Genomic DNA, 20,320 nt, shown 5'->3' on the forward strand with positions numbered 1-20,320 from the left:
TCTGTTTGTGTGATGGCTCTACTCTAATTACATTCCGACCACAGAGATATCCCCGTTTTGAAAGCCTGGTCATGCTGTGATCCCACCCAGTGCCTGCAATATTCACCTTTCTTTTGTGCCATAGTAGCAAGCTTTGTCCAAACTCACATGTAGTAGTAAGAGGGGCTGTACCAAGCAGGTAGGCCAGTTTTAACTGACACATTTGTTGAAAATTTGTATAACTTTCATATGAGTTCATTTTCAAGAAAAGTTTGTCAGCATAACCAGTAAAACTAGTTTTGCCTGATTATTAAAGAATCATACCGTTCCTACTTTTTTCCCCCTGCACATTGAACATGATAGTTCATGGAGTCAGTAAGGAATTTTCTCTCACATTTCACAGCTGCAGAAGTCGAATTGTCGCCATCTGCTGATAGGCAGTTGGCAGCAAGTGTCAGAGTTGAAGGAAGAGAGGCTTATGGGGGGCCTCTGGGCCCTTCTCTGAAACCAGCTGATGGTTTAAGATGCTCCCACCATCCCAAAGAACAGGGACAGCAAAAAGGCAGCTGTCTTCAGATGCTGGTTGAGTTGGCTGTGAGATCCAGGCCTTTGCACTACTCTGGCCTTGCTGTAGTTCTTTCCAGACAGGCTTCATGAGTAGTAGTCTTTCTATTAATACCACATTCATGGCAGGCTTGAAGGCAGTGATTTTCAACTAGTGTGCTTGAAAATTTTTAAAGATCATTGTTTTTGAAAAGTTTGAAGCACATTAAGTATATTCTTTTTTTTTTTATCAACATAAGTGTTCTGTGGAAGTTTAACTATATGTTCAATTGTGCTGTGAGATAAAAAAAAGGTTCAAAAACACTGATTTAGGGGAATGCTTTTTTTTTTTAGACAGAGTCTCAATATGTCGCCATTGGTAGAGTGCTGTGGCGTCACATGTGGCTCACAGCAACCTCAAACTTAAGTGATTCTCTTGCCTCAGCCTCCCAACTAGCAGGGACTATAGGCACCCACCAAACGCCTGGCTATTTTTTTGTTGTAGTTGTCATTGTTGGTTAGCAGGCCTGGGCTGGGTTCAAATCCTCCAGCCCCAGTGTTTGTGGCCGGTGCCCTAACCACTTAGCTATGGGCACCGAGCAGGGGAAATGCTTTTTGTCTCCAGTACTTTATGATATGATTAGAGCATTTGGTAAAGCCATCCATATTAGTGCCCAAGCATAATTACTGTGTCTTCATCTGCCCTGTATTTCTCCCTGTTTATTTTAGAATCAGCTGATTAGGAAATTTAAAATGATGTAAAAGTGTTAAGTGTTTTTAAAACCTCTTACTACTTAAAGACATTACTAAATTATTAACAAATCTTTTTTTTTTTTTTTTGCAGTTTTTGGTTGGGACTGGGTTTGAACCCGCCATCTCTGGCATATGGGGCTGGCACCCTACTCCGTTGAGCCCAGGTGCCACCCTTAACAAATTTTTTGAGTACTTCCCATGTGCAAAGCTTGTATTAGAATCTGGGGACGTATGGTGGACAAAAACCCAGACAAAGACCTGTCTGCAAAAGGTTTATAGTATAGATTGATGGAGAGATCAACTTAAATAATTAGATAAACAAATATGAGGTTGCAGTTGTAACAAGTATTAGCAGGGAGAGATACATGGAGCTGTAAGAACCTGGTAACAGGGCGGCGCCTGTGGCTCAGTGAGCAGGGTGCCGGCCCCATATACCGAGGTGGTGGGTTCAAACCCGGCCCCGGCCAACTTGCAACAAAAAAATAGCCGGGCGTTGTGGCGAGCGCCTGTAGTCCCAGCTGCTCGGGAGGCTGAGGCAGGAGAATCGCCTAGGCCCAGGAGTTGGAAGTTGCTGTGAGCTGTGTGATGCCACGGCACTCTACCGAGGGCCATAAAGTGAAACTCTGTCTCTACAAAAACAAACAAACAAACAAAAAAAAACATTAAAAAAAAAAAGAACCTGGTAACAGAAGGCTTCCCTAAGGAAATAACCCTTGGCCTGACATCTAATGGATACACAAAATTCACAGGGCAAAGAGGGGAAGAAAAGACATTCCAAGGAGGAGGATCTCTCTATGACAGAAACCCACAATGGGAGGGAAGTGAGGCAGGTATGGGAGGCTGAAAGAAGGCCCATATGGCCAATACACAGAAGAATGAAGAGGATGGTAGGGAGATCAGATTTGATGGGTAGGTGTAGGCCAGGCTGTGTAGGCCTTGTCAAAGCATTGTCTTCATTCCACAACTGAGCCAAAGCAGGCTGTGTTTTGAAAGGATTACTTCTACTCTAGGGTGGAGAATAGATTAGAAAGACGCAGGGAAACCAGCTGGACAGCTATTGCAATGGTCCAGATGAGAGATGATAGTAGGGTGGAGCTAGTGTGCAAAAGAGAGGACCATGGATGGGTTCTAGATCTCTTAAATAGGTAATATGGATAGAATTTGGCAACAGATTGGATATTGAGGGTAAAGTGGGACTCTTAGGATGACCTCAAGACTATATTCTTTTGACAGGAAACACACAGTTGGCCAGGCAGTACAGGGTAGTGTTATGATTAGAGCTTTTCCTGGAACATGGTGAATCAGATTCCCATTGAACTCTCAAGGATTGGTTAGGGTGGCAACCAGAGACTTATCCCTTAGGGAAACATAGCTGGTGTTGAGAAGCACCAAGGTTCTTCCCCATGCAGCTCGCCAATGTTATTTAGATCCACTACTCATAGGGAATAGGTGTTGTTGTTTTTCTTTTTAGCCTCCTTTGGTCTCTCTGCAGTACCCTGTGAGGCTTTCTTTTGTACTTCTGTGATGATTACTTTGACCTGGTTTCAGGTAGGTCTGGCAGTTAATTCATTGATTGTTCTGTCTTGTTTTTCCTTTTTACCTTCATTCCTTCTTTCTACTGAAGAGACTGTATGGGACAGGCTGTGCTAGCTTACCTGAGTTTGACTTCTATCTCTGCCATGTACTGGCTGGGTGTCTTCATCTATAAAGTGGAGATAATCGTGGGTATAATTATTGCAAAGGCTTGCTGTGAGGATTAAATGAGTTATTAAATCTAAAGCTCTTTAAATACTAGGTGGCATGGCTCAAGAAATGTTTATCATTATTTACTTCTCAACCTCAGTAAGGTATGCCCCTATACCCCCTTTGGAAAGAGGGGAAGTAGACTTTGGCATTCTCAGATTGGACATTTGTGATTTCTAAGGAAGAGAGTAAATTTACTTACTCATTTGTAAAGGTCAAGTTGGACAGTCTTGAATCACTTGTTTCCAAATTTGCTGATGAAGACAACAGCTTATCTGCATTCAGAGCACAGCAAGATCAGAGTAGGATGCACTTTTGGGAATTTCATCTTGTCCTGGAACCCACTCTGAGATGCAGATGTGGGTGCTCCTGTACCTTTATTGGTATTCACCTTCCCTCTACATTCAGCCATGTTCATTCTCCTGGGATCACCAAGCAAAGGATGGTGGTATAGCTGTCTTCTCTTTAAAACATTGAAATATCTCTGTATTTGTTAGTTCTTTCTTTGTTTTTCTGGCAAAGTTTAAAAGTGATTGTGAAATACAGGGATGAAGAGACTACAGACATTACCAATGAATACACTCCATTCTGTTCTTTCTGTCCCCTCCACTACCCAAACAGGTAACTTCTGAAAACCACCTTAAGGAAAATAATCAATTAAACATTTTTATGAGGAGAGGATTTCTTTTTTGCTTTTTCTAGAGTATTAGGGGTACAAATGTTTTGTTTATATACTTTTTTGTTTGTTTGTTTTGAGACAGAGTCTTGCTCAGTCACCCTCTCAGGTTGAGTGCCGTGGCATAATAGCTCCCAGCAACTTCAAATTCTTGGGCTCAAGCAATCCTTTTTTCTCAGCCTCCTGAGTAGCTGGGATTACAGGTGCCTCCCACAAACCTGGCTAGTTTTTCTGTTTTTAGTAGAGACAGGGTCTCGCTCTTGCTCAGGCTGGTCTCAACTCCTGAGCTCAGGTGATCCACTCTCCTCAGCCTCCCAGTGTTTAGGGTTACAGACATGAGCCTACATTGTTTTTTATAGATTAAGTCAAAGTTCTAAGTGTGCCCTTCACTCAGATAGTGTGCACGGTACCCAATAGATGTGAATTATCCATTCCCTTCTTCTCCCTCCCCCCAGCTTGATTTTCATTGAGATTTACTTCTATTGTGCATTTAAGTATTGATGAGTTGGTTCTAATTTGGTATTGAGCACATGTGTTTGTTTCTCCGTTCTTGTGATGGTTCATTTAAAAGAATGGTTTCCAGTTCCTATTACCATTTGTTTTTATGACTGAGTAGTACTCCATGTTATGCATATATCACATTTTATTAATTCATCCATGAACTGATGGACACTTGAGTTGTTCCTACATCATTGTAATTGTGAATTGTGCTGCTGTAAATATTGGAGGTCAGGTGTCCTCTTTGGCTTTGGGTATATACCCCGCAGTGGGATTGCGGAATCAAATGGTTAGTTCCACTTTAAGTTCTTTGAAGTATCTCCATGCAACTTCCCACAGAGGTTATACTAGTTTGCCATCCCACCAACAGTGTGTAAGTGTTCCTTTCTCTTTGCCTTCATACCAGCTCTTATTCTTTTGAGAATCATTCTCACTGTAGTTAGGTGCTACCTCATTGTGGTTTTGATTTGCACTTCTCTAATGATTAGAGATGTTAAGCATTTTTTTCATGTGTTTTTTTTTTGGATGTTAGACTGGGTCTTCCTTTGAAAAGTTTCTGTTCATGTCTTTTGCTCTCTTTTTAATAGGGTTGTTTGATTTTTTTAAATTTGTTTTATTGGTTTGTTTATTTTTTGAGACAAAGTCTTAAACTATCACCCTGGGTAGAGTGCTGTTGCATCACAGCTCACAGCAACCCCAAACTCTTAGGCTTAAGTGATTCTCTTGCCTCAGCCTCCCAAGTAGCTGGGACTACAGGTGCCCACCACAACACCCGGCTAATTTTTTGTTGCAGTTGTCGTCATTTTAACTGGCCTGTGCCAGGTTTGAACCTGCCAGCCTCAGTGTCTGGCCAGCTACCGATGGCTCCCGATTTTTTTTCTTACTGATTTGCCCAAGTTCTTTGTAGATTCTGGTTATCAGCCTTCTATCAGATGTATTGCAGGCAAATATTTTCTCCCATTCTGTGGGCTATTTACTCTATTGATTGTGTCCTTGGCTGAGCAGAAACTTTTTGATTTGATTAGGTCAAGGAAGTTCCTATTTGTACACTCTGATTTGTTGGATTCTTTAAATTATTTCTCTTCTTGGGACTGGTGTATATTTCACCTTGTGTTTAATTTCTTTTTAATGTTTTCTTTTTATTTCCTTGCTTTTTTTTTTTTTTTTTTTATTGTTGGGGATTCATTGAGGGTACAATAAGCCAGGTTACACTGATTGCAATTGTTAGGTAAAGTTCCTCTTGCAATCATGTCTTGCCCCCATAAAGTGTGACACACACCAAGGCCCCAACCTTGCTTTTTTTTTTTTTTGAGACAAAGTTCCATCCTATGCCCTGAACAGAGTGCAATGGTGTCATAGCTCACTTCATCCCCAGACTCAGGCTGTGGGCACCCACTGCCTCAGCTTCCGAAGCCACTGGGATTACAGGTGCTTTCCACTGTGTCCGGCTGGGTTTTTCAATTCTTTTCATGAGTTGGGGTCTTACTCTTGCTCAGGCAAGTCTCAAACTCCTGAGCTCAAGCAATTCTCCTACTTCAGCCTCCTCTAGTCCTGGGATTACAGGTGTGAGCTGGTTTATCATTTTTTTATGAGTCGGGGGTCTCACTCTCGGTCAGGCAAGTCTTGAACTCTGGCTCAAGCAATTCTCTCTTCTTAGCTTCCCACAGTACTGGGATTACAGGCATGAGCCACCACGCCTGGCTGGTATATATTCCAATTTTGGATGTTTTCATGCAGTTGATGGTGGTGATGATTGTACTTATTTTTTTGAGTTGATTCTTAACTTGAATAAGAATTTCATAGTGTACATATGTAATTTTTTTGAAGTCTTGACTGGAGAAAGATTAGATACTAGAATGGATTAGAAAGATGCAGGGAGGGCAGCGCCTGTGGCTCAGTGAATAGGGCACCGGCCCCATATACTGAGGTTGACAGGTTCAAACCCAGCCCCAGCCAAACTGTAACAACAACAACAAAATAGCCGGGTGTTGTGGCAGGCACCTGTAATCCCAGCTACTCGGGATTCTGAGGCAAGAGAATCGCCTAAGCCCAGGAGCTAGAGGTTGCTGTGAGCTGCGATGCCATGGTACTCTACGAAGAGCAACAACAACAACAACAAAAAAGATGCAGGGTAACCAGTTGGAAAACTATTGCAGTGATCCAGGTGAGAAATGATAATTGGGTGGAGCTTTGGGGCAGAAGAGAGGACCATGGATAGGTTCTAGATCTCTTTAACAGGTATTATGGATAAAATTTGGTGATAGGTGATAGATTAGATATCGAGGGTAACAGTATCTTAATTCCAGCGCTCACACTACAAAAAAAAAAAAAAAAAAGCCATTAGTCTACTCTTTGGTTCTTTTTTTTTTTTTTGAGATAGAGTTTCACTTTGTTGCCCTTGGAAGAATGCCATGGCATCATAGCTCACAGCAACCTCAAACTTTTGGTCTCAAGTGATCTTCTTGCCTCAGGCTTTTAAGTAGCTGGGACTACAGGTGCCTGCCATAATGCTTGGCTATTTTTAGAGACGGTCTTGCTCTTACTCAGGCTGGTCTGGAACTCCTGAACTCAGGTTATCCACCTGCCTCGGTCTCCCAGAGTGCTGGGGTTACAGGCATGAGCCACTGCACCTGACCTTACTGTCTGCTTTTTTTTTTTTTGAGGCAGAGTCTCAAGCTGTCACCCTAGGTACAGTGCCATAGCATCACAGCTCACAGCAACCTCCAGCTCCTAGGCTCAAGCAAGTCTCCTGCCTCCGCCTCCCAAGTACCTGGGACTACAGGTGCCCACCACAATGCCCGGCTATTTTTTGGTTGCAGCTGTCGTTGTTGTTTGGTAGGCCCGGGCTGGATTCCAACCCACCAACTCAGGTGTATGTGGCTGGCGCCTTAGCCATTTGAGTCACAGGCGCCAAGCCTACTGTCTGCTTCTTGTAGTGGGTTCAGAGTACTTTGAATTGCAGAAGGTAAGATGCATAATGACCTAAATCACAGTGGGCTGCTAGAGAACAAATAATAGAAAAATGTCATTTCTTTTTCCATGGCTTCCAATATTCCTGTGTAATCAAAGTTAGATGGCATTGGAGCCAACTTGAGTGTTGCTAATTTCAGTAGTTTCTGATCCACAGAAAAAAGAATTGAGGTGCCTTCTGAGTAGAATCAAATTTAATGTGGGAAACAGGACTGGGAGAGAAGTAGACTTTGTTGTACTTACACGACAGAATCTTGAATAATTGTAACTCTTTTTACTCATGAAAAGGAAGGAGAATGTGAAAGAAAGGAAATCAGTAAGAAGCACAGACACTGCTATGTCCATCAATTATAACAAGTCCTATTACTGCGTACATTTATCAGGTGTTTACATACATATCTCTTAAAGCCTTCATATTATGTAGTATTATTTCTATTTTATATAGGAAGAAACTGGGTGGCGCCTGTGGCTCAACGGGTAGGATGCTGGCCCCATATACCGAGGGTGGAGGGTTCAGGCCCAGCTCGGGCCAAATTGCAACAAAAAAATAGCTGGGTGTTGTGGTGGGTGCCTGTAGTTCCAGCTGCTTGGGAGGCTGAGGCAAGAGAATCGCCTAAGCCCAAGGGCTGGAGGTTGCTGGAGGTTGCAAGAGAATCGCCTAAGCCCAAGGGCTGGAGGTTGCTGTGGGCTGTGATGCTACGGCACTCTACCAAGGGTGATAGATTGAAACTCTGTCTCTACAAAAAAAAAAAAGAAACTAAAAAGGAAGAAACTGAAGCTCATTCATGTTAAATAACATGCCTCTAGGTTATGCCTATAGGTACCAGTGCCAGATTTGGACTATGGTCTCCAAACTTGATTTATTTCTGTTTTTAGTATATGCACAGAGAGAAAATTGGAGAGACATGGGGGAAGACAAAAACTTAAATTATTAGTACAGTGCTATATTAAAAATACAACTTCCTGGTTCGGTGCCTGTGGCTCAAGAGGCTAAGGCCCCAGCCACATACCCTGAGCTGGCGGGTTCTAATCCAGCCCAGACCCGCCCAACAATAGTGATGGCTGCAACCAAAAAATAGCCAGGCGTTTCGGCAGGCGCCTGTAATCACAGCTACTTGGAAGGTGGAGGCGGGAGAATTGCTTGAGTCCAGGAATTGGAGGTTGCTGTGAGCTGTGATGTCACAGCATTCTACCCAGGGTGATAGCTTGAGGTTCTGTTCCAAAAAAAAAACTAGCTGGTCAGAGGCGCCCATAGCCCAGTAGGTAGGGTGCTGGCCACATAAACCCAGGCTGGCGGGTTCGAACGCAGCCCCGGCCAGCTAAAACTACAATGATAATTGTAACCAAAAAATAGTAGGACTTTGTGGTGGGTATCTGTATCCCAGCTACGTGGGCGGCTGAGGCAAGAAAATCGCTTAAGCCCAAGAGTTTGAGGTTGCTTGAGCTTTGATGCTACGGCACTCTACTGAGGACAACATAATGAGACTGTCTCAAAAAAAAAAAAAATGAAATATAACTGCCTACTTTTTTTTTTGAGACAGAGTCTCACTTTACTGCCCTTGGTAGAGTGGTAGAGTGCCGGGGCATCACATGGCTCACAGCAACCTCCAGCTCTTGGGTTGCTCTTGCCTCAGCCTCCGAGCAGCTGTGACTACCTGTGCCCGCCACAACACCCGGCTATTTTTTTGATGCAGTTTGGCCGGGGTTGGGTTTGAAACCACCACCCTCGGTATATGGGGCCGGTGCCCTGCTCACTGAGCCACAGGCGCTGCCCCAACTTCCTACTTTAAAAAAAGATAGATTTTAAGGCCTGGCACCTGTAGCTCTGTGAGTAGGGCGCCAGCCACCTATACTGAGGCAGGCGGGTTCGAGCCTGGCACAGGCCTGCTAAACAACAGTGACAACTGCAACAGGCTCCCAGCTACTCAGGAGGCTGAGGCAAGAGAATTGCTTAAGCCCAAGAGTTTGAGGTTGCCGTGAGCTGTGATGCTATGGCACTCTACCGAGGGTGACATTATAAGACTCTGTCTCAGAAAAAGAAAAAAAAAATTTAAGATGCACATGGATTCCCCCTAGTATGGGAACACATTTTTCTCCCTCAGATTTTCTATTTAGTGGAACAAACAAAGAGTATTAAATGTTCATTCTAAAAAAGTAGGGCAACTTTGAGGAAAGGAAATGTCTGTGTTGTGTCCTTTTAGCACTTTGTTGCCAAATACAATGGAAAGAAATTGTGTTTTGGAACCTTTAGAGATGTTGCTTCTTGGAATTTGCCCTTCTGGCTCAGTAAAGTTAATCCAAGAACAGTTCCGGGTTTTGACTCAAAGCTGTTGATATGAGTATTTATAAGCATTTTATCTAGCAGAGCTTCATTACACCCCTTCCCCTGCCTCATTCTTTTCACGTTCTTTCTGGCAGGGCCCTTCTCATTTTCTGCCTTTTCTAAGTTAACCCAGCATCATCACACTTTAAAGATGTGTGCTCTGAATGTGAACTTGATAAGAATCTAGAGCATTGACTTTTTGAGAACAAGTCAGTGAAAATGACCAGTCTGCCTCTCAACAGATCCTCAGGAACCGTAGCTGATTTTAACTTCCACATGCTTTTCTACTGTATGGCAGATACTTGAACGTGAAATACAGCTGTCTTAAGGGAATTTTTCTTATTTGTTCTAATAAGGCTTGTGGTAAGAGTTTCCTTTTAGAAACAGTGGATGCTACAATGAATGTCTCTTCTTCAATAGGAAAAGTGAAAACTATGTTTGTTAGAACTGATACACAGCAGTGAAAAGTGTGGGCTCTGAGCTGAGTTAAATAGGAGTGGGCTGATCCTTGGTTAGTAGCTTGTGTTTCCTATAACACCTCAGATAAATTACTTAACCTATTTAAGCCTTAGTTTTCCTTATCTGTGAAATGGGGATAATATGTACTAGTACAAGCATACCTAGGGGATATTGTGGGTTCAGTTCCAGACCACCACAATAAAGTATCATAATAAAGCAAGTCACACTCATTTTTTCCAAGTGCATATTAAACTTAAATTTACACTATATTATAATGTAGTAAGTATGTGTTTACCCAGTAGAACTTCTTTCAAAATTGGAGTGACAGCTGGGCATAGTAGCTCACACCTGTAATCCTTTGGGAGGCTGAGGTGAGAGGATTGTATGAGGTCAGGAACAATACCCCGTTTCTACTAAAAATAGAAAAATTTAGCTGGCATGGTAGGCTCATGCCTGTAGTCCTAGTACTCAGGCTGAAGTGAGTGGATGGCTTGAATCCAGGAGTTACCGGTTGCAGTGAGCTATGATTGTACCACCACACTCCAGCCTGAGTGACAGAGTGAGACCCTGTCTCTAAAAAACAAAACAAACAAACAAAAAAAAGGAACAAAATTACATCACAATAACAGATATAACGAAAAATTTTGAAATACTACAAAAATTACCAAAACATGACACAGATACACACAAAATGAGCACGTGCTGTGGAAAATGATATTGTTGCCACAAACCTTCATTTATAAAAAGCACACTACCTGGAAAACACAACAAAGCAAATGCAATAAAACATGGTGTGCCTGTCCTAAAGTAGGTGTGGGGATTAACGAGATTCTGATGAAGTGTACTTACCTGGTACATAATGGAAGCTTACTAAATGTTGTCTGTTACCATTACATAGGTGTCCCTGAAGTTGCCAGAGATAGGGAAAATGTGAAATTGTACCGAAATATACCTTTATTTACCAATTATTCATTACAAAACTTTGCAGAGCGGTAGCTAACATGTAGAGCATCTTTTGTAAATATTTTTATAACATTTTGTAATGAGTATTTTATAAATAAAGGTACATTAGCTGTAATTTCCCATTTTTCCTATGTGTGTTAACTTCAGGGGCTACTTTTGGGGAGAACTTGTTAAAAGCACATAGTCGATGTGAAAGGTGAAATTGTCAAGCAAACTGTGGAGGGCTTTGACCTAAGTACAAACTTAGATGCAACTGTTATTACTGTTCAGAAGAAAAGTTTGCTGTGTGATCTAGGTTTTGACTGAGTAAGTTTTGTTATAATTTATTTCATGGTATTTGAGGCAGGGGCTCACATAGTGTTGATGATTACATTACTTTTTTGTAGGTGCTGGAGACAGAGTGGTAACAAAGTGCTATGGCATCATAGCTCACAGCAACCTCAAACTCTTGGGCTCAAGTGATCCTCTTGCCTCAATTTTTCATTTTTAGTAGAGATGGGGTCTTGGTCTTGCTCAGGCTTGTCTGGACTCCTGAGCTCAAGCAATGTACCCGCCTCAGCCTCCTAGAGTGCTAGGATTACATGTGTGAGCCACCGTGCCTGGCTAGGTGCTACCTCTTACTGTGTTGTTCTGACCTCTCCTTGTCTGCAGCGCTGAAAGAAGTCTAATGAATAGCTGCAATTTTAGTAGGGAGTTGAGCACTGTTAGGAATCTTGGAATCCACTGCTGGATGACTTAGTTGCTTTTTTCTCTTTTCTCTGTCAGATCAACTTTTGGTCATCAGCATGGTGCCAACACTAAAATATATTTAGCATTATTCCAGGGAGGAAGAGAGATTAGTACTTTGACGATGAAAAAGGTGTGCTAAGCTTCTGGGGCGTTTGAATAAGATGAAGATGGGCAGGAAAAGCTCCCCAGCCTTTTTTCTTGTAGGGAATGCTCTGGTGGATTAATATGTATCCCTGAATATGTGATGACATGGTCTGACTGAGCAATTTGGAACAGAGAGGGTCGGTCTACTAGAGCCTTCCTTTCAGTTTTTAGTCAGGGGAAACCACCAAGGACTTTGCCTCCTTTCTGAACACAGACTCACTTTCATATAATTTCTTTCTTTATTATTTATTTTTTTTAGAGACAGAGTCTTATTTTGTCACCCTCTGTAGAGTGCCGTGGCATCACAGCTCACAGCAACCTCCAGCTCTTGGGCTTGGGTGATTCTCCTGCCTCAGCCTCCCGAGCAGCTGGGACTACAGGCGCGCGCCACAATGCCCAGCTATTTTTTTGTTGCAGTTTGGCCGGGGCTGGGTTTGAACCCACCACCCTCGGTTTATGGGGCCAGTGCCCTACCCACTGAGCCACAGGGGCCACCCACTTCCATATAATTTCAACCTTGCACAGAATTGTCTTATGCATTGTCTCATGGGATGGGCAATGTATCTCTTAATTCCTTTCTTCCAGATGAGGATATTGAGGCCAGGCCAGCCCAAGATCCTCCTGATGTTTTTGCCAGGATGCTAGGTTCATCCTGTGCTTTTTTATTCTGAAAGACGTTTACTGAACATAGGAAATAATATGTGCTTAATTCACTCCCCTTAAAGTACTCAGTTGCTCCCCACCGGATAAAATTCAAACTCCTCAAAATGGCATACACATTCCTATAGGCTGTGCCCCAGCCCCAGCCATAATTCTCACCTCTCTGTTACTTTGCACCTTCTCTTTTCTTCCTCTCTCTGCTTGTCACTAGCTCAAGCACATTCTGTAGGAGCTTGGACAGTTCCCCTTCTCCTCCCCCTCTGTTGGTCTCCCTACAGTGAGGTGCTCCCGTAGCTCCATGTCACTACCTTTACTAAGCTTCCATTGTGACTAAAAGTGTGCTGGCGTTCTCTCTCCTCCTTCCTGGACTGCAGGCTCCTGTTTATCCTTTAGTGCCCAGTACCTAGCACTTGGTAAGGATTCATTTGAGTTATCTTTGTCTCGTAAATGAGCTTCTCCTTGTTCATGTGTAAACTTCAGCTGTCTTTAGAAGCATAGTATCTTCTGCTTTAAAAGACATTTTTAAAAAGTGTATGTATCTATGAACATATACATATATAACTTAGTTTGGAAATGACAAGGCTAAGAATGTTGTGGAGTTTTTGTTATTGTTGTTGCTTTAAGTTTTTTAAGTCACTTTTTTCTTTACCTTGTATGTGTTTGGTAGGGGCGGGGTAGGGGATGTACCTTTACACTCAGAGAGATTATACAGGGAATGTAGTGGTAGCAGCCAAGGAAAGTCATTCAGAGGCATTTTCATCAACTGGATAAGGGCCAAATCCTCTGAGGGTCTTACTGTTTGAAGGCTTCATATATCCTCACCCCACCTAAAACGCATATACTTGAGGGAGTAGATGCTACCTTCTGGCATTTGACTCTTCTCTGCCACTATTTCTTGTTAGGTGGTGGCTGAGATTTAGTTCCTAATCCTGTGGCCTTAGGTAAATTGTACGTTGACATGTTGGGTGACGTTTATGGTTTCTGTTTTTTTGTTTGTTTTTTTGAGACAGAGCCTCAAGCTGTCACTCTGGATAGAGTGCAGTGGCACCACAGCTCACAGCAACCTCCTGGGCCTAAGCAATTCTCTTGCCTCAGCCTCCCAAGTAGCTGGGACTACAGGTGCCCACCACAATGCATGGCCATTGTTTTGTTGCAGTTGTCAGTTGTTGTTGGGCAGGCCCGGGTTGGATTTGAACCCGCCACCTCTGGTGTATGTGGCTGGTGCCCTAGCTGCTTGAGCTACAGGTGCTGTGTTAATGCATTTGACCTAGGTTCATATCTTTGGTGACAATTAATAGAAACCCACCCTATCTATTTTATAGATACAGATATGACTCATGGAACTGTGGGTCAGAGGTGTGTTGGACCTGACAAAAGCTTGGAAAGTCATGAGAGTCCAGGCTATTATTAAGTGTGTCCAAGTCAAGGTTCTCTCAGATCCTTGTCATGTGTCTTTTCTCTGTATAGCAGCTCTCTCTGCTTCCCAGTATTTTGTGGCCAAATTTGCAAGTCTCTAGTTTAAGCAGCCAGCTTGATTAGCATCTCCTAGCCTTTAGCCAGATTAACAGGAGAGAGAAAATGATTAGTTGGATGTTTGTGGCACCACTGTTCTTGTTAAGTTTTCCCCATATAGTTGACTGGGTAGGAAGAGGTTCACTCCAGGAGATTGTGAAAGCAGGGAACAGTAGGTAGCCTGGGGAAGGGGGTTTGGGGGAATCCTAAAAGATGTCTCCTGATTGTTTTGTTTCAGAAATGTAAAGAAAGAATTTCACTAACCATTTCAAGAATGAATGTAGGTAGTTTTGGATTGGATAACTTCATTTTGCTAACATAAAAAAGGGGCTAGTCTTCACCAGGCTTGCTCTGTGTTTAGACTGAATTCCAAGCACCAGTCAAGATGATCGCTATAGTTTTCTAACAACTGATTAAATTTATTGAATAACTTTGCTCTCTTCTCAGAAAGAATGATAGAACCTGTCAAAAATAATTGTGCTTTACAAGAATGGAGAAGCATGAATCCTATGTACTCAATTTTGATACGAGGACAATTAAGGACACGGTGGGGGTGGGGGAAGGGGAGAGCAGAGAGAGAAAGGAGGGAGGGAGGGGAAAGGAAGAGCATAGAGAGGGAAGGAAGGGAGGGTAGAGCCTTGGTGTGTGCCACACCTTTTGGGGCAAGACACGATTGTAAGAGGGACTTTACCTAACAAATGCAATCAGTGTAACCTGGTTTCTTGTACCCTCAATGAATCCTCAACAATTAAAAAAAGAAAAAAATGTGCTTTAATTTAGTTTTTCGCCAATGACAGATCATGGTGCTCAATGAGAATTTCTTTTTTCTTTTCTTTTCTTTCTTTTTTTTTTTTTTGAGACAGAACCTCAAGCCTTCGCCCTGGGTAGAGTGCTGTAGCATCACAGCTCACAGCAACCTCCAACTCCTGGGCTCAAGCGATTCTCCTGCCTCTGCCTCCCAAGTAGGTGGGACTACAGGCACCCACCACAACACCTGGCTATTTTTGGTTGCTGCCATCATTGTTCTTTGGCAGGCCCGGGCTGGATTTGAACCCGCCAGCTCAGGTGTATGTGGCTGGTGCCTTAGCCGCTTGAGCCACAGGGGCTGAGCCTCAGTGAGAATTTCTAAACCACAAAAACACTGCTAGCATTTACCTGTGCAAGAAGAGTCACTCTTGCCTAAATCCTAGAGCAAAACATCATGGAAACATTTTATAAAACCAAAGGGCTAGCCTGTATCCCATCACTCTGAGTCCATAGGAGGTTTATGGGAGCCTCAGAGTGTATAGTTAACAGGTTTCCCAGATGATCTGACGTGCCCCAACTTTGAGAAGCACTGCCCCAGAGGGACTTGATTTGTTCTCCTGGGTGGAAATTGCAATCACCTTCTAAATAGACTATCTCAAAATGGGCTCTCTGAAAAAGCCATGCCATTCTCCCTCAGCCTCACAATGGGCTGTCCGGTCTCCCTGTCTGCCTCAGCTGTACCCAAGTTTCTTCTAATGCCATATTTCTGTCTGAATTAACAAATTCAGAAGACTTTTTTTAATAGAAAAATGAAATCTAGTTTTATTTGTTAACAAGGTTTGTGTCTTGTAGAATTTTCCATAGTCAGATATAGTATTTCTTTCTTTCTTTTTCTTTTTTTTTGAAACAATATCTTGGCTGGGCACAGTGGCTCATACCTATAATCCTAACACTTTGGGAGACTGAGGCGGATGGATAGCCTGAGCGAGAGTGAGACCCCATCTCTACTAAAGATAGAAAGAAAAGAAAAACTAGCCAGGCATTATGGTTGTTGCCTGTAGTCCCAGCTACCCAGCAATTTGAAGTTGCTGTGAACTGTGCACTCTACCCAGGGCAACAGAGTGAGACTCTATCTCAAAAAAGAAAAAGAAAAAAAACAATGGAAACTGTATATCCTTTATTATTATTGTTATTATTGTTTGAGACTGTCTCCCTTGGTCACCCTCGGTAGAGTGCTGTGGCGTCTTAGCTCACAGCAACCTCAAACTCTTGGGCTCAAGTGATTCTCTTGCCTCAGCCTCCCAAGTAGCTGGGACTACAGGTGCCTGCCACAATGCCCAGCTATTTTTTAGAGACAGGGTCTCACTCTGGTTCAGGTCATGAACCTGAGAGCTCAGGCAATCCACCTGCCTCAGCCTCCGAAGTGCTGGGATTACAGGTGTGAGCCACTGCACCTTTATCATCTAGGCTGGAGTGCAATGGTAATGGTCATCCGTAGCCCATTGTTATAACCTTGAATTCCTGGCTCAAGTGATCCTCTTGCCTCAGCCTCTTGGGTAGCTGGGACTATAGGCATTTGCCACCATGCCCAGCTAAGTTTTACAACTTTTTCTAGAGGCAGGATCTAACTATGTTACCCAGGCTTATCTCAAACTTCTGGCCTTAAGCAATCTTTCCACTTTGGCCTCCCCAAAATGCTGGGATTACACACGCGAACAACTGAGCCCAGCCTCTAGTGTTTCTTTTAAAGTGGTTGATTGGGGGCACCTGTAGCACAGTGGTGAAGGTGCCGACCACATGCTTCAGGGCTGGTGGGTTCGAACCCAGCCCAGGCCTGCTAAACAAAACAAAACAAAAAAAAAAATAGTTGGGTGTTGTGGTGGTTGCCTTAGTCCCAGCTACTATGGAGGTTGAGGCAAGAGAATCACTTATGCCCAAGAGTTTGAGGTTGCTGTGAGCTATGACGTTACAACACTCTACTGTGGGTGACAAAGTGAGACTCTTGTCCTTTTTTTTTGTTTGTTTTTTGCAGCTGGGCTTGAACCCTTTACCTCTGACATATGGGACCTCAAAGCGCTCTACTCCTTTGAGCCACAGGCACCGCCTTAAAGACTCTGTCTTAATTAAAAACAAATAAAGTGGTAGATTGGCATGAAAGTTCAAGCAGACTGAGGTCAGATAATTGGCAAGAACACTTCATAGATGTTGTGGTAGACATCATTAAGAGGCCCATCTGCCATTTTTTTATGTTAATAGCCATTTATCATCATGTTGGTTTGTTAATTCATTAAGGTTTTTTTTTATGCTATCAAGGCTGAGTTGAAAGGTTTGTTAATTATCTCTGAATAGCCAATAAATTCTGAACCCAAAATAGAGACACTTGAATATATTTTTATTGATAAAGAGTGACACAGAACCTGGCCTGGATTTCCCATTAGAAGTAATTGCACCCCTTTGGCACTGTCTTAGAATGGGCAAAGAATGTTGGCAGCTGTCTTCACCAATCCTTGGTGTGCTGTAGAGCAAAGGGATCAGTGCTGACTCGATACACTCACATTTTCCTACTCTAACCTTCAGTGCTGACGCAAAGTCCCTTTCCTCAGGAACGCACAGTCTTCTCTTGCTTTTGGATGCTCACTGGAGGGAGAAGGGGAATCACACCATGGCAGGTCTTCTGTTCTCTTTCTGACTCTGTCTTGAGCTGCCTTGCTTTGATGTGTGACACTCCTTGAAAAGGATGCCCACCCCATCCCTTTGTTGTCAATCCTAAATAGTTAGTTTAATACATGGAATTGCCCTAACTTACTGAAATTGCTAAAAGGTTAAAAATACCTTTTTAAAAAGTAGCTTGCCAAATTAAAGTCTCCTGAGGATATATGATACTTTAATGTAGATATTGAAAACATGGCTGTACATTGCTCATTTTGAACCCTTAAACAAAGAAAATTATTACCCTTTGCTTTTCTCTTTTAGGAAATTCACACAAATGAAAAGGAAATAACGGAGAAGGAAGTAACACTTCACTTGTTGCCAGGTAACTGTCATGTTAGCATCATAGCCCATATGAGACTCAAAGTCAGTGATGAATTACATCATCCCCAGTCTTGCTATATATGAACTCCTTTGTTTTAATTCTCTTGCATGTGACAGTAATGAGTTGGACAAAAATATGAAGGTCTTTAGTTCAGTAACTACGCACCTGGGCCCTGAGTATTACAACATCTGCAAAGAATTTCCTCCTCCCCCAAGCTAAAGAAAATAAGCCTGGGAAATTCTCATCTCTTTCACAAGCAAATGAAGCCTTTTTTAGATCATCCCAGTTGGGCCCATTCAGTGTGTTGGTCAGGAAAATGTCAGTTCCCTCTAGAGCCTGCACCATAAACTCTCCTCCTGTCCTTGAGTTGGCCTCCCAGGTCTTCTGTTCTCTTTCTGACTCTGTCTTGAGCTCTGTCTTTGGTGGGTGGCCTCACCTCTGCTTGTGCATTTAAGCACACGTACAGGGACATTGGGGTTTACCAACCTAGAGCTTCAGTCATTATGAAGTAACCTGGATTGGCTGAATATTTTTGAGATGGAGGGAAGTTTTAGCTTAAGTTTTAACCATTTCTGAGTTCAGGAACAGAAGCAACTTGATGTTATCCCCTTTCCATATGGAATATTCTGTGATCTGTGTATTTAATTTTTTCTTTCTTTTTTCCCAGTCTGAAATAACTTTTTTTTTGGTAAGATTTTTAGGTACATTTTCCCAAAACAATAGAGGCTTCTTTCTGGAATTCTTTATTTTCTTCCAGTTTATTGAGGGGATATCAATCTGTGTAAGTTTCTGACGGATACACCTTATCTGGTAAAGTATATTGGACTCCTGTGACCTTTTTGATATTTTTAAATTTCGAAAGTTTTTTTTTTCTTTTATTTCAGGTTAATGTGAAGGCACAACTAGGTTACAATATTTGCATTTGTTAGGTAGAATCCCTCTTATAGTTGTGTTCTGCACCTAAAAGGTGTGCCATGTACCCTTACATTGTGCTCATTAAGTAGAAACACACAGCACACCAAACCCCCTCCCCCCAACTTGAACTGAGTTTTTCTCTAATGTTCTCCTAAGTTCTTCTCTTATGTGGGTGTGTATTAGATCATCTACTGGCTTCATATTAATATTTAGTACATTGGATATTTGCTTTTCCATTCCTGTGATATTTTACTAAAAAGAATGGGTTTCAATGGCTCGGTGACCGTAGCTCAGCAGTTAGGGTGCCAGCCACATACACCAAGACAGGCAGATTGAACCTGGCCCGGGCCTGCTAAACAACAATGAAAACTGCAACAAAAAAATAGCTGGGCATTGTGACAAGCACATGTAGTCCCAGCTTCTTGGGAAACCGAAGCAAGAGAATCTCTTAAGCCCAAGAATTAGAGGTTGCTGTGAGCTGTGATGCTACAGCACTCTACTGAAGGCGACATAATGAGACTCTGTCTCAAAAAAAAAAAAAAAAAAAAGAATGGGTTTCAACTTCATACAGGTTAAAACAAAAGATTTAAATTCACCATTTTTTTTTTTTTTTTATGGCTGAATAGTCTAGTTTAGGGAACATAGTATTCTATGGTATACATATACCACAGTTTGTTAATCCATTCCTGGGTTGATCTAGGTGGTTTCCACATTTTGGCAATTGTAAATTGAGCTATCGTTTTTCTGGGTAGATGCCTACTTTGGGAATTGTAGGGGTCAAATGGGAGATCTAATTTGAGTTCTTTGAGTCAAAGCCTTTTTTTTCTGTAATGATGACCTAAGCCTTAACTCACATCATCTGTTGTTTTCCCTTTTCTTGGGGTTCTAGATTCTGGAATCAACTTTTTTTTTTTTTTTTTAGCGACAAAGTTTCACTTTATTGCCCATGGTAGAGTGCCATGGCATCACACAGCTCACAGCAACCTCCAACTCCTAGGCTTAGGCGATTACCTTGCCTCAGCCTCCCAACTAGCTGGGACTACAGGCACCCACCACAACGTCTGGCTATTTTTTTGTTGCAGTTTGGCTGGGGTCAGGTTTGAACCCGCCACCCTGGGTATAGGGGGCTGACGCCTTACCCACTGAGCCACAGGCACCGCCCTCTTTTTTGGATACGTAGTCTCACTTTGTCATCCTTGGTAGAGTGCCATGGTATCATAGCTCACAGCAACCTCAAACTGTTTAGCTCAGTTGATGCTCTTGCCTCAGCCTCCGAAGTAGCTGGGACTACAGGCACCTGTTACAACGCCTGGGTCTCGCTCTTGCTCAGGCTGGTCTCCAACCCATGGGCTCAGTTGATCTGCCTGCCTCAGCTTCCCAAGTGCAAGGATTACAGGCGCAAGCCACTGTGCCTGGCTCATAGATTCTGGAATTAACTTTCATTTTTAGTTTAGTGTTATGTCTATTCTCCTCTCTCCGGGATTACTTGATGGTCTCTTCTGGGTGTGCAGTGGTGAGTTTTGCAGTTAACTTCTCTGAACCTCAGTTCCCTAAACTAGACTAAGATAATTTGCGATTCCCAATTCTCATGATTCCAGACTCTGTACCTGGTACATACACATTGATTACTATGGCCCAGTATGCCGTGTTTGCAGAGGGTTTCACAAGGAAT

The 20,320-nt window shown here is 42.7% G+C and overlaps 1 protein-coding gene across 1 annotated transcript in view; it reads left to right on the forward strand.

The window, feature by feature from the left end:
• Positions 1 to 20,320, forward strand: part of MTMR12 (myotubularin related protein 12) — a 99,240-nt gene that overhangs the window by 23,518 nt on the left and 55,402 nt on the right. Inside the window, exon 2 of the mRNA XM_053592610.1 lies at positions 17,673 to 17,733. Coding sequence (XP_053448585.1) covers positions 17,673 to 17,733 — 61 coding nt within the window. The remainder of the gene's footprint in view (positions 1 to 17,672; positions 17,734 to 20,320) is intronic.

This window comes from Nycticebus coucang, chromosome 1, assembly GCF_027406575.1.
Source record: "Nycticebus coucang isolate mNycCou1 chromosome 1, mNycCou1.pri, whole genome shotgun sequence".
Lineage (NCBI taxonomy): Eukaryota > Metazoa > Chordata > Mammalia > Primates > Lorisidae > Nycticebus > Nycticebus coucang.